Raw genomic sequence first — 12,543 nt, forward strand, 5'->3', positions numbered from 1 at the left:
GCATGCTCCTAGGGGGATAGATTAGTAGGAAAAGACCATCGTTCGTCCCCGACCGCCACTCATAAGGAGGACAAGCAAAGAACACCTCATGTTTCAAATTTGTTACACAACGTTTACCATACGTGCATGCTACGGGACTTGCAAACTTCAACACAAGTATTTATCAAATTCACAATTACTCAACTAGCACAACTTTAATATCACTACCTCCATATCTCAAAACAGTCATCAAGCATCAAACTTCTCTTAGTATTCAACGCACTTATAAGAAAGTTTTTATTAATCTTGGATGCCTATCATATTAGGACTAATTTGACAATTTAAGCAAATCACCATGTTGTTTTGTAGGACTCTCAAAATAATATAAGTGAGGCATGAGAGAACAATAATTTCTATAAAACAAAACCACCACCATGCTCTAAAAGATATAAGTGAAGCACTAGAGCAAAAATTATATAGCTCAAAAGATATAAGTGAAGCACATAGAGTATTCTAATAAATTCCGAATCATGTGTGTCTCTCTCAAAAGTGTATTCAGCAAGGATGAAAGTGGTAAACTAAAAAGTAAAGACTCAAATCATACAAGACGCTCCAAGCAAAACACATATCATGTGGTGAATAAAAATATAGCATCAAGTAAAGTTACCGATGGACGAAGACGAAAGAGGGGATGCCTTCCGGGGCATCCCCAAGCTTAGGCTTTTGGTTATCCTTAAATTTTACCTTGGGGTGCCTTGGGCATCCCCAAGCTTAGGCTTTTGCCAATCCTTGTTCCATAATCCATTAAATCTTTACCAAAACTTAAAAACTTCACAACACAAAACTTAACAGAAAATCTCGTAAGCTCCGTTAGCGAAATAAAACAAAATACCACTTCAAAGTACTATAATGAACTCATTCTTTATTTATATTGGTGTTAAACCTACTCTATTTCAACTTCTCTATGGTTCATAAACTCCATTACTAGCCATAGATTCATCAAAATAAGCAAACAACACAACGAAAAACAGAATCTGTCAAAAACAGAACAGTCTGTAGTAATCAGATTTGTTCGAAAACTTCTGGAACTCCAAAAATCCTGAAAAACTAGGACAACCTGGAAAATTTACGTACTGATCGGTGAGCCACCTTGGAGGTCCACAAAGTTATATATCAACGCTGGAGCCGCATCGAGCTCGGGTGAGGAGGTGATCCGTTATTTTTCTTCTTTGGTGGTTGTTGTAGCGGTGCCGGAGGCAGGTGATGGACGTTGGTGTCAAGCTTAGCAATGTTCTGCTATCTTTTCGTTTTTTATGTCGGTCTTTACGTGACTTGTAATTTGATATTTATGATATAAATGAGACACGTATTACCATGCAAAAAAATACCCTTTGGCTCCCGCATGTATGTACACCCACTATGAAGAATTTTTTGTAAAATAATTAAACAAAAAGTCAAAATAGTTTAAAACTATTTTTGGTTAAACTTGACTTACTTGCGCACTAGTATATAAATTTTCACACAAAAAAACCAACGTTGACTTCACAACGAAAAGACAAAAAAAGTTACTATTATATGTCACTATTCCTGCTATTTTGACCGAAAATTTGTCTTTTTTGAAAAAAGTCAAAGAGGAATTTTTTTTGTGGAATTTTTCTCACTAGTACAATGAAAGGTCAAGTTTATTTCGAAGATATTTTTTAAAATTTTGACTTTTTGTTGAATTGCTAAAAAAAATCCATATAGGGTACATATGTACCCAGGAAGCAAATGTTCCCCTCCATAACTGGCTGCAGCTGCATGCAACAACGCAAATGTTCTATCTGACCAAAAACCAAAGACTCAACAAGAAATTCTCAACGACCTAGCCATTTTCCTTCAACTACAACAAACAAGCGCCTTCCACGACACTGTCCACACGTGTGCTCATCATCCGTTATCTGAGTTGTTTATTTTATTTTTATTTTAAGAGTACGGTTAGATGTATTATAGCTTTATAGAAGACAGAATATTAGGTACAAGAAAGCTACCACTCGATATGAACAGCGAGTATAGCCCGAACACCACACTCCGCACGACCAAAGGACAAACACCACGCAAAGCGAGCTACATCGCGAAAGAGCCTATCCTAGAAAGACACACAGAACCGCATCTCGATCGATCGCCAGGTACCTCCGAGACCACCAATTGCCGAGCTGTTTATTTCAACACTTCCAAAGCATAATCATCTCCTACCTAGGCAACACCGCTCACAGCAGAAACTTTTGGACCCGGCACTTATTTCAGATGCCAGTATGTTGTATGCCACTGCCTCCTGAATCCTGACTTGCCATCAGCAACGCCAGGACGAAAGAAGCTTAGGTAACAAGTTGCTGATACTCGTATAAATCCCCCTGTGTGCAGTAGGCCATGGATGAGGATAAAGAAGTATTCGGAGATAAAAGAGATACAGAATAAGTTGATATCGATGATAATGATATGTTGTACTAGATGCAGAAAGGTTATTTTATCATCACTGAGATTGCAAGCAACTGACAGATCTGCTAACCATGTTTCTACTGTATGCATCAAGCCGAACTGCAAAGTTTATCAACTGTATTTTCGTTCTGAAAATAAATGGATGAAACACAGTAATACCAGAGGCAGACACAAAATGCAGGCAAGTCACAAGGCTACCTGGACTCTATTGAAGGCGATGGCCATTACACAAGAGTAGGTAAAGGCAAAACCAGACAGCTTGATTTGGGCGCAATTTGATACACAGCCACGGAAAGGGTAATTGGAAACGAACTGGTAAGATTCAGCATCGTGCAGAAATAGAAATCAACTGAGCAAGAGATTGAAGGTGAATTCAGGGGCAAACCACACTGCAATCTTCCATCACATTCTTGGTAATGGTGTACACCTAATAACACGGCATTTTGACATGTGCAGTGTAGATCTCGAACAGTATTTTCATTCTGACACAATATCATGGATGGAACACAATATCAGACACAGACCCCACATGAATGGGCAGAACTAAAGTTCACCTCCTCAGAGGCAGACGCAGGATGCGAAATGGTAGTGTTTGAGGAACAAAAATGCAGGGAGGTTTCAGAAATAAACACAGCCAGCTTGATTTGTGCACAGTTTGATACAGAGCCACTGAAAGGGGAACTGGGGACGCACTGATAAGATTGAGCATCTTGCACAAATCAACACAAACAGGGCAAAGGATTGCAGGTGTGATCAAGGGCAGAAGGCATTATAATTTCCAAATTCGATTTTCATTCAGTCTTGGTACTAGTACATCGATCCCAACATCAAGCAGGAACAGAGCAGAGCAAACAACACCGAAGAGACCACGAACCATAGACAAATACTACTAGCCTTATAGAAATAATTTATCTCGTTGCTGGCTGGAGCAGCCCGGCGTTGGTGGCCTAGCCGCCGAAGCCGTAGAGGGTGCGGCCCTGGCGCTTGAGCGCGTAGACGACGTCCATGGCGGTGACGGTCTTGCGGCGGGCGTGCTCGGTGTAGGTGACGGCGTCGCGGATGACGTTCTCGAGGAAGATCTTGAGCACGCCGCGGGTCTCCTCGTAGATGAGCCCCGAGATGCGCTTCACGCCGCCCCGCCGCGCCAGCCGCCGGATCGCCGGCTTCGTGATGCCCTGAATGTTGTCGCGGAGCACCTTCCGGTGGCGCTTGGCGCCGCCCTTCCCCAGCCCCTTGCCGCCCTTGCCGCGGCCCGACATCTCCGCCGCCGCAGCTGCTTCTGCCTGTCTCTCCGGTGGGATTGAGCTGTGTTGGGAGTGGTGGCTGTGGCGGAGGATGGTGGTGGAATGTGGGGGCGAGGTTGGTTATATAGCCACGGTGTTCGGGGGGCTGGCGAGTGGCCGCGATCCGCGTGACGCGTGATTTCCGCCGTTGGATGACCGATGGATGGTCGGGAGTGGGGGAGGAGGGTGCCGCGGATCGTTGACGTGGCGGGGGTGTGGTGAGGGGTGGGCGCGGAATGGTTTTCGATGGCGGGGATTTGCGCGCGTGCTTTTCGGTTGCGTTTTTTGCGGTGGTGCCAGTAGGCAGAAACTTGCACAGACGCGTATGAGCTGGGCAATGGGCATCCTCGGGCCGGGCTTTTGCACCTGAGATGTCATCAGGTCCGACGAGCCTGGTCTTATTTATTTATTTTCCCTTCTCAGAAAATATATATTTATGTTCAATGTCTCAAAAATAATTAAGACTCAAAAAAATTATTTATTTTCAAGACTCAAAAAAATATTTATTGTCAAAAAGGAGAGGCAAAGTTTGCTTAGAAAAAAATAATGGCAAAATATTTGCCTCATCGATTATTTAAGCAAATGAGAATTGCCTGGTTAATTGATAGAAACCGAATGAAAACCGTTACAACACGACCACCTGCGGACTACTCCCAAAACATGAATCCTCACAACCACCCGAGCAAGCAAACAAACGCCCCCAACCCGCTACAGGCATAACCTCACAACCTATGGAAATACAACTACGCAAAGGAGCTCCTATGAAAACACATCAACAAAGACATCATGCACGACAACCCGAAAAGAAGATAACCATCTATCAACCAGTCACAGACGCCTTCCCTATGACGCCACTCTTCTTGCTTTTGCTACCAAATGATTTCTACTTTGGGAATGCCGGAACGATGGCTAGCGCACACCCTCTTGCTCTTGTCCCTGACTGCCTTCTCCTTTAGAAGGCAACCGAACCGACTTGCCAAATCCAAAGTTAGCGATCTCCAATCAAGCGATCGATTCTCGAAACTTTCTAGCGAAGATAGCCTTAGAAATAGGTGCAAATGCACCTGATGCCACAACCTCGTCACTCCCAAGAACCACATGGTTGAAGGGCTTAAGCGAGTGGAAAGCAACAGTGCCCAAACCTTCATGTTCCATGGTGACGATGGCATGACTGGTCTCCGACAGTGGTGTTGTGGGTGGTGACAAAACCACAGTCGAGGCCACGAGTGAGTCCACATGTACCATCGACATACACAAAGAGTGATTCCCACCCATCGTCTTTAGCTCGAACATGATCTGCAACACCGGGGCCATAACCTCGGTGATGTCCTCGCACCTAGAGGCAACCGACACATCAGACAACGGTGACGGGCAAGGCCTAACACGAGGGGAGAACAACCAACGAGGTTTGCTTCCCCTCCACCCATGAAATCAACCACACCAAGAGGGTGCGATGCCAGAGTAGTCTACAACATAGCCGGCACAAGGAAGAGTCCACTCAGAGCAGCCTCCGCTCACTCGAAAAAGCTCCCAACCCACGCCAGGCAGCCTAGCAGCAGTGTAGTCTGCAACCAGAGCGGGTTGCAAGACCACTTCAGATGGGGTTGATGAGACAGTGGTAGCAAAGACGCGAGACACCCAAGACTGACGGTGAAGCCCCTATGAAGGGAGCGGGGGTGCCATCAGACCCTCACATGAAACTGAAGTCGTACGATGCAGGGTGTCGAGGCGGGACATAGGCGGCACGGCCAGGCTTGCCAGCGAGCTCATGGGACGCCATGGATTGCGGTATCCGTGAGCCTGGTTTTATGAAACATTTACACGATCACATTCAATATAAGAAAACATTTACACCATGATTTTTCCCTAATTTTGGTATAATTATTGACGAATGATTTTAGGCGAGCTTGTTATGAGGGGTTGAGATAGTAGAGAGAGTGGGTTTCGGAGTCGAATGGTGTTGAGTGACATGAGATAGATTGGGATACGGAAACTTTACTATGCTATTTTCTTTTTATGGCTCATGAGCACTCATCAATGGACATCACCCCACACGTCTAGGATGTATATAAATTCTAATGACTTTCGCCACATAAGTACTCTATCCGTCTCATAATATAAGAGTGTTTTTTACACTAGTTCAACACCATATTATGGGACGGAGGGAATAAATGATAGTCTAGAACTCTGATCAAAATGTGACTTGTTCAACACCTTATTCCTCGTCCATGCCTCAAAGTGCCAACCACCCCACCGCCATATCTTCGTTTCTCTTTTTCTTTTGGTTGTGAGGTGTTGCGCCAATGGAATGGGAGTGTGGCTGGAAATTTTATGAAGGAGACCAGAGGGAATTTTTTGGTTGCTCGCATCGTTTTTTCTACTTTGCATACTTGGCCCAAGTGAGTCTGGTTGAGCTAATGCAGACAAAAACCAACATCTGCATGTTGTTGGAACTTTCTCGTGGAACACCACATACCACTGTCCTAGCATTGCGGAAGAACAATAGTTCAAGCAACAAGCAATGGAGCACACTAGACATAAGGCCAATTCAAGCAGCAAGCAAGTTCAAGCAGTGAGCATGTTCAAGCAGTAAGCAAGTTCAAGCAATAAGAATGTATGATCATATGGCATATCAAGTTCATCCTACCACTACTACGGTGTCATCCTACCACCACATCCAAAAAAGGGTGTTTTCCTACCACCGCAAGTTCGCCGTTGGCATGAGGGGTTACTATACCACCTCATCAAAATATGCAGACCAGCATCAAGACTTTATCACGCCCTAGCTACCAGAAAATGTACATTCTCAGCGTCATCGTCATCGATCACTATCGTTCTCGAGGATCATGCACGCCATCACCACCACCAGGAAGGAGCACTAGTAGTAGTGCTTGCCCAGTGAGGTCCTCAGCCAGAGCACCCTGTGAGTGTCTCCCATGGCAACAAACCGAACACCATAGGCTTTATTGTCCAACAGGTGGCTGAGAGCCACCATGAGAGGTTCTGGTTGAAGCCACCTTCGTCCATGACGGCGATGTAGAGGTTCAGGGTGGACGTTGACCGGCTTGCTCTCCCTGATGGCACTGGCGACCTCCTTAACGGCTTGAGTCATGCTGGTGAAGACGGGCAACTCCTCCTCCATGAAGGCTCCCCTCTTCCTCTGCCTATCAAGCATAGAAATGTAATCACTATCCTTGTCAGGAGGACCATCAAGACGGACAAGACTGGGGTGTGACTAAACTTTTGTGTGCTCATGTCCTACAAGCGTAAGCATCAGCAATAGCACAACACACTACACATGGATAGTGAGAACTACCACTAAACATGGACAATATGAATGAACACTATGAAGGAAATATGCCCTAGAGGCAATAATAAAGTTGTTATTTATATTTCCTTATATCATGATAAATGTTTATTATTCATGCTAGAATTGTATTAACCGGAAACTTAGTACATGTGTGAATACATAGACAAACAGAGTGTCACTAGTATGCCTCTACTTGACTAGCTCGTTGAATCAAAGATGGTTAAGTTTCCTAGCCATAGACATGAGTTGTCATTTGATTAACGGGATCACATCATTAGAGAATGATGTGATTGACTTGACCCATTCCGTTAGCTTAGCACTTGATCGTTTAGTATATTGTTATTGCTTTCTTCATGACTTATACATGTTCCTATGATTATGAGATTATGCAACTCCCGAATACCGGAGGAACACTTTGTGTGCTACCAAACGTCACAATGTAACTGGGTGATTATAAAGGTGCTCTACAGGTGTCTCCGATGGTACTTGTTGGCTTGGCATAGATCGAGATTAGGATTTGTCACTCCGATTGTCGGAGAGGTATCTCTGGGCCCTCTCGGTAATGCACATCACTATAAGCCTTGCAAGCAATGTGACTAATGAGTTAGTTGTGGGATGATGCATTACAGAACGAGTAAAGAGACTTGCCGTAACGAGATTGAACTAGGTATTGAGATACCGACGATCGAATGTCGGGCAAGTAACATACTGCTACCTCTTGAGCACTGCGTTGGTTTTCCCTTGAAGAGGAAAGGGTGATGCAGTAAAGTAGCGTAAGTATTTCCCTCAGTTGTTGAGAACCAAGGTATCAATCCAGTAGGAGACCACGCACGAGTCCCTCGCACCTACACAAACAAAAAAGAACCTCGCAACCAACGCGATAAAGGAGTTGTCAATCCCTCAACGGTCACTTACGAGAGTGAGACATGATAGATATGATAAGATAATATTTTTGGTATTTTTTATGATAAAGATGCAAAGTAAAATAAAAGGCAATAAAAATAGCTAAGTTTTGGAAGATTAATATGATGGAAAATAGACCCGGGGCCATAGGATTCACTAGTGGCTTCTCTCGAGAGCATAAGTATTACGGTGGGTGAACAAATTACTGTTGAGCAATTGATAGAATTGAGCATAGTTATGAGAATGTCTAGGTATGATCATGTATATAGGCATCACGTCCGAGACAAGTAGACCGACTCCTGCCTGCATCTACTACTATTACTCCACACATTGACCGCTATTCAGCATGCATCTAGAGTATTAAGTTCAAAAGAACAGAGTAACGCTTTAAGTAAGATGACATGATGTAGAGGGATAAACTCATGCAATATGATATAAACCCCATCTTGTTATCCTCGATGGCAACAATACAATACGTGCCTTGCTGCCCCTACTGTCACTCGGAAAGGACACCGCAAGATTGAACCCAAAGCTAAGCACTTCTCCCATTGAAAGAAAGATCAATCTAGTAGGGCAAACCAAACTGATAATTCGAAGAGACTTGCAAAGATAACCAATCATACATAAAAGAATTCAGAGAAGATTCAAATACTGTTCATAGATAATCTTGATCATAAAGCCACAATTCATCGGTCTCAACAAACAAACCGCAAAAGAAGATTACATCAAATAGATCTCCATGAGAATCGTGGAGAACTTTGTATCGAGATCCAAAGAGAGAGAAGAAGTCATCTAGCTAATAACTATGGACCCGAAGGTATGAAGTAAACTACTCACACATCATCGGAGAGGCTATGGTGTTGATGTAGAAACCCTCTGTGATCAATGCCCCCTCCGGCGGAGCGCCGGAAAGGGCCCCAAGATGGGATCTCACGGGTACAGAAGGTTGCGGCGGTGGAATTAGGTTTTTGGCTCCGTATCTGGTAGTTTGGGGTACGTAGGTATATATAGGAGGAAGAAGTACATCGGTGGAGCAACGTGGGCCCCATGAGGGTGGAGGGTGCGCCTAGGGGGGTAGGCGCGCCTCCCTACCTCGTGCCCTCCTGGTAGCTTTCTTGACATAGGGTCCAAGTCCTCTGGATCACGTTCGTTCCAAAAATCACGTTCCCAAAGGTTTCATTCCGTTTGGACTCCGTTTGATATTCTTTTTCTGCGAAACTCTGAAATAGGCAAAAAACAGAAATTCTAGGGTGGGCCTCCGGTTAATAGGCTAGTCCCAAAAATAATATAAAAGAGTATAATAAAGCCCATTAACATCCAAAACAGAATATAATATAACATGAAGCAATCAAAAATTATAGATACGTTGGAGACGTATCAAGCATCCCCAAGCTTAATTCCTGCTCGTCCTCGAGTTGGTAAATGATAAAAACAGAATTTTTGATGCGGAATGCTACTTGGCATAATTTTCAATGTAATTCTCTTATTTGTGGTATGAATATTCACATCCGAAAGATTCAAGACAAAAGTTTAATATTGACATAAAAATAATAATACTTCAAGCATACTAACTAAGCAATCATGTCTTCTCAAAATAACATGGCCAAAGAAAGTTATCCCTACAAAATCATATAGTCTGGCTATGCTCTATCTTCACCACACAAAGTATTTAAATCATGCACAACCCCGATGACAAGCCAAGCAATTGTTTCATACTTTTGGTGTTCTCAAACTTTTTGAATCTTCACGCAATACATGAGCATGAGCCATGGACATAGCACTATATGTGGAATAGAACGGTGGTTGTGGAGAAGACAAAAAGAGGGAGAAGATAGTCTCACATCAACTAGGCGTATCAACGGGCTATGGAGATGCCCATTAATAGATATCAATGTGAGTGAGTAGGGATTGCCATGCAACGGATGCACTAGAGCTATAAGTATATGAAAGCTCAACAAAAGAAACTAAGTGGGTGTGCATCCAACTCGCTTGCTCACGAAGACCTAGGGCATTTTGAGGAAGCGCATCATTGGAATATACAAGCCAAGTTCTATAATGAAAAATTCTCACTAGTATATGAAAGTGATATCATAAGAGACTCTCTATCATGAAGATCATGGTGCTACTTTGAAGCACAAGTGTGGTAAAAGGATAGTAGCATTGTCCCTTCTCTTTTTTTCTCTCATTTTTTTTAGCCTTTTCTCTTTTTTTATGGCCTCTTTTTTTTAGTCAGGAGTCTCATCCCGACTTATGGGGGAATCATAGTCTCCATCATCCTTTCCTCACTTGGGACAATGCTCTAAAAATGATGATCATCACACTTTTATTTACTTACAACTCAACAATTACAACTCAATACTTAGAACAAAATATGACTCTATGTGAATGCCTCCGGCGGTGTACCGGGATATGCAATAAATCAAGAGTGACATGTATGAAAGAATTATGAACGGTGGCTTTGCCACAAATATGATGTCAACTACATGATCATGCGAAGCAATATGACAATGATGGGGCGTGTCATAGTAAACGAAACGGTGGTAAGTTGCATGGCAATATATCTCGGAATGGCTATGGAAATGCCATGATAGGTAGGTATGGTGGCTGTTTTGAGGAAGGTATATGGTGGGTGTATGATACCGGTGAAAATTGTGCGGTATTAGAGAGGCTAGCAATGGTGGAAGGAAGAAAAGTGCGTATAATCCATGGACTCAACATTAGTCATAAAGAACTCATATATTTATTGCAAAAATCTACAAGTTATCAAAGCAAAGTATTACGCGCATGCTCCTAGGGGGATAGATTGGTAGGAAAAGACCATCGCTCATCCCCGACCGCCACTCATAAGGAAGACAATCAATAAATAAATCATGCTCCGACTTCATCACATAACGGTTCACCATACGTGCATGCTATGGGAATCACAAACTTTAACAACACAAGTATTCCTCAAATCCACAAATACTTAACTAGCATGACTCTAATATCACCATGTTTATATCTCAAAACAATTATCAAGCATCAAACTTCTCATAGTATTCAACACACTCATAAAATAATTTTTACTAATCTTGGATGCCTATCACTTTAGGACTATTTTCTCAATTTAAGCAAATTACCATGCTGTTTTGTAGGACTCTCAAAATAATATAAGTGAAGCATGAGAGAACAATATTTTCTATAAAACAAATCCACCACCGTGCTCTAAAAGATATAAGTGAAGCACTAGAGCAAAAACTATATAGCTCAAAAGATATAAGTGAAGCACATAGAGTATTCTAACAAATTCCGAATCAAGTGTGTCTCTCTCAAAGGTGTGTACAGCAAGGATGATTGTGGCAAACTAACAAATAAAGACTCAAATAATACAAGACGCTCCAAGCAAAACACATATCATGTGGTGAATAAAAATATAGCTCCAAGTAAAGTTACCGATGGAAGTAGACGAAAGAGGGGATGCCTTCCGGGGCATCCCCAAGCTTTGGCTTTTCGGTGTCCTTAGATTATCTTGGGGTGCCATGGGAATCCCCAAGCTTAGGCTCTTGCCACTCCTTGTTCCATAATCCATCAAATCTTTTACCCAAGACTTGAAAACTTCACAACACAAAACTTAACAGAAAATCTCGTGAGCTCCGTTAGCGAAAGAAAACAAAACACCACTTCAAGGTACTGTAATTAACTCATTCTTTATTTATATTGGTGTTAAATCTACTTTATTCCAACTTCTCTATGGTTTATAAACTATTTTATTAGCCATAGATTCATCAAAATAAGCAAACAACACACGAAAAACAGAATCTGTCAAAAACAGAACAGTCTGTAGTAATCTGTAACTAACGCAAACTTATGGAACTCAAAAAATTCAGCCAAAATAGGAAGACCTATACAATTTGTTTATTGATCCGAAGCAATTGGAATCAATATTTTATCACGTTCTGGTGATTTTTAACAATTGTTTTCGTGAACAGAAAGTTTCTGGAATTTTCAGCAAGATCAAATAACTATCATCCAAGAAGATCCTATAGGTTTAACTTGGCACAAACACTAATTAAAACATAAAAACAAATCTAAACAGAGGCTAGAACAAATATTTATTCCTAAACAGAAGCAAAAATCAAAAAACTAAAAATAAAATTGGGTTGCCTCCCAACAAGCGCTATCGTTTAACGCCCCTAGCTAGGCATAAAAGCAAGGATAGATCTAGGTATTGCCATCTTTGGTAGGCAATCCATAAGTGGCTCTCATAATAGATTCATAAGGTAATTTTACTTTCTTTCTAGGGAAGTGTTCCATGCCTTTCCTTAATGGAAATTGGAATCTAATATTCCCTTCCTTCATATCAATAATTGCACCAATCGTTCTAAGGAAAGGTCTACCAAGAATAATAGGATATGAAGGATTGCAATCTATGTCAAGAAAAATAAAATCTACGGGCACATAGTTCCTATTTGCAACAATAATAACATCATTAATTCTTCCCATAGGTTTTTAAATAGTGGAATCCGCAAGATGTAAGTTTAAAGAACAATCACAAAATCACGGAAACCTAGCAAATCACATAAAGTTTTTGGGATCGTGGAAACACTAGCA

The 12,543-nt window shown here is 42.1% G+C and overlaps 1 protein-coding gene across 1 annotated transcript; it reads right to left on the bottom strand.

Moving 5' to 3' along the window:
* Positions 1 to 3,232: 3,232 nt before the first annotated feature.
* Positions 3,233 to 3,796, bottom strand: LOC123122190 (histone H4). The gene has a single exon (XM_044542334.1). It carries the CDS (start codon positions 3,714 to 3,716, stop codon positions 3,405 to 3,407), a length of 312 nt encoding a protein of 103 aa, XP_044398269.1. The 5' UTR covers positions 3,717 to 3,796; the 3' UTR covers positions 3,233 to 3,404.
* Between the last annotated feature and the right edge of the window lie 8,747 nt (positions 3,797 to 12,543).

This window comes from Triticum aestivum, chromosome 5D (assembly GCF_018294505.1).
Source record: "Triticum aestivum cultivar Chinese Spring chromosome 5D, IWGSC CS RefSeq v2.1, whole genome shotgun sequence".
NCBI lineage: Eukaryota > Viridiplantae > Streptophyta > Magnoliopsida > Poales > Poaceae > Triticum > Triticum aestivum.

Coding starts and splice junctions, on each gene's coding strand:
- LOC123122190 (XM_044542334.1), bottom strand. CDS start 3,716: ATGTCGGGCCGCGGCAAGGGCGGCAAGGGGCTGGGGAAGGGCGGCGCC.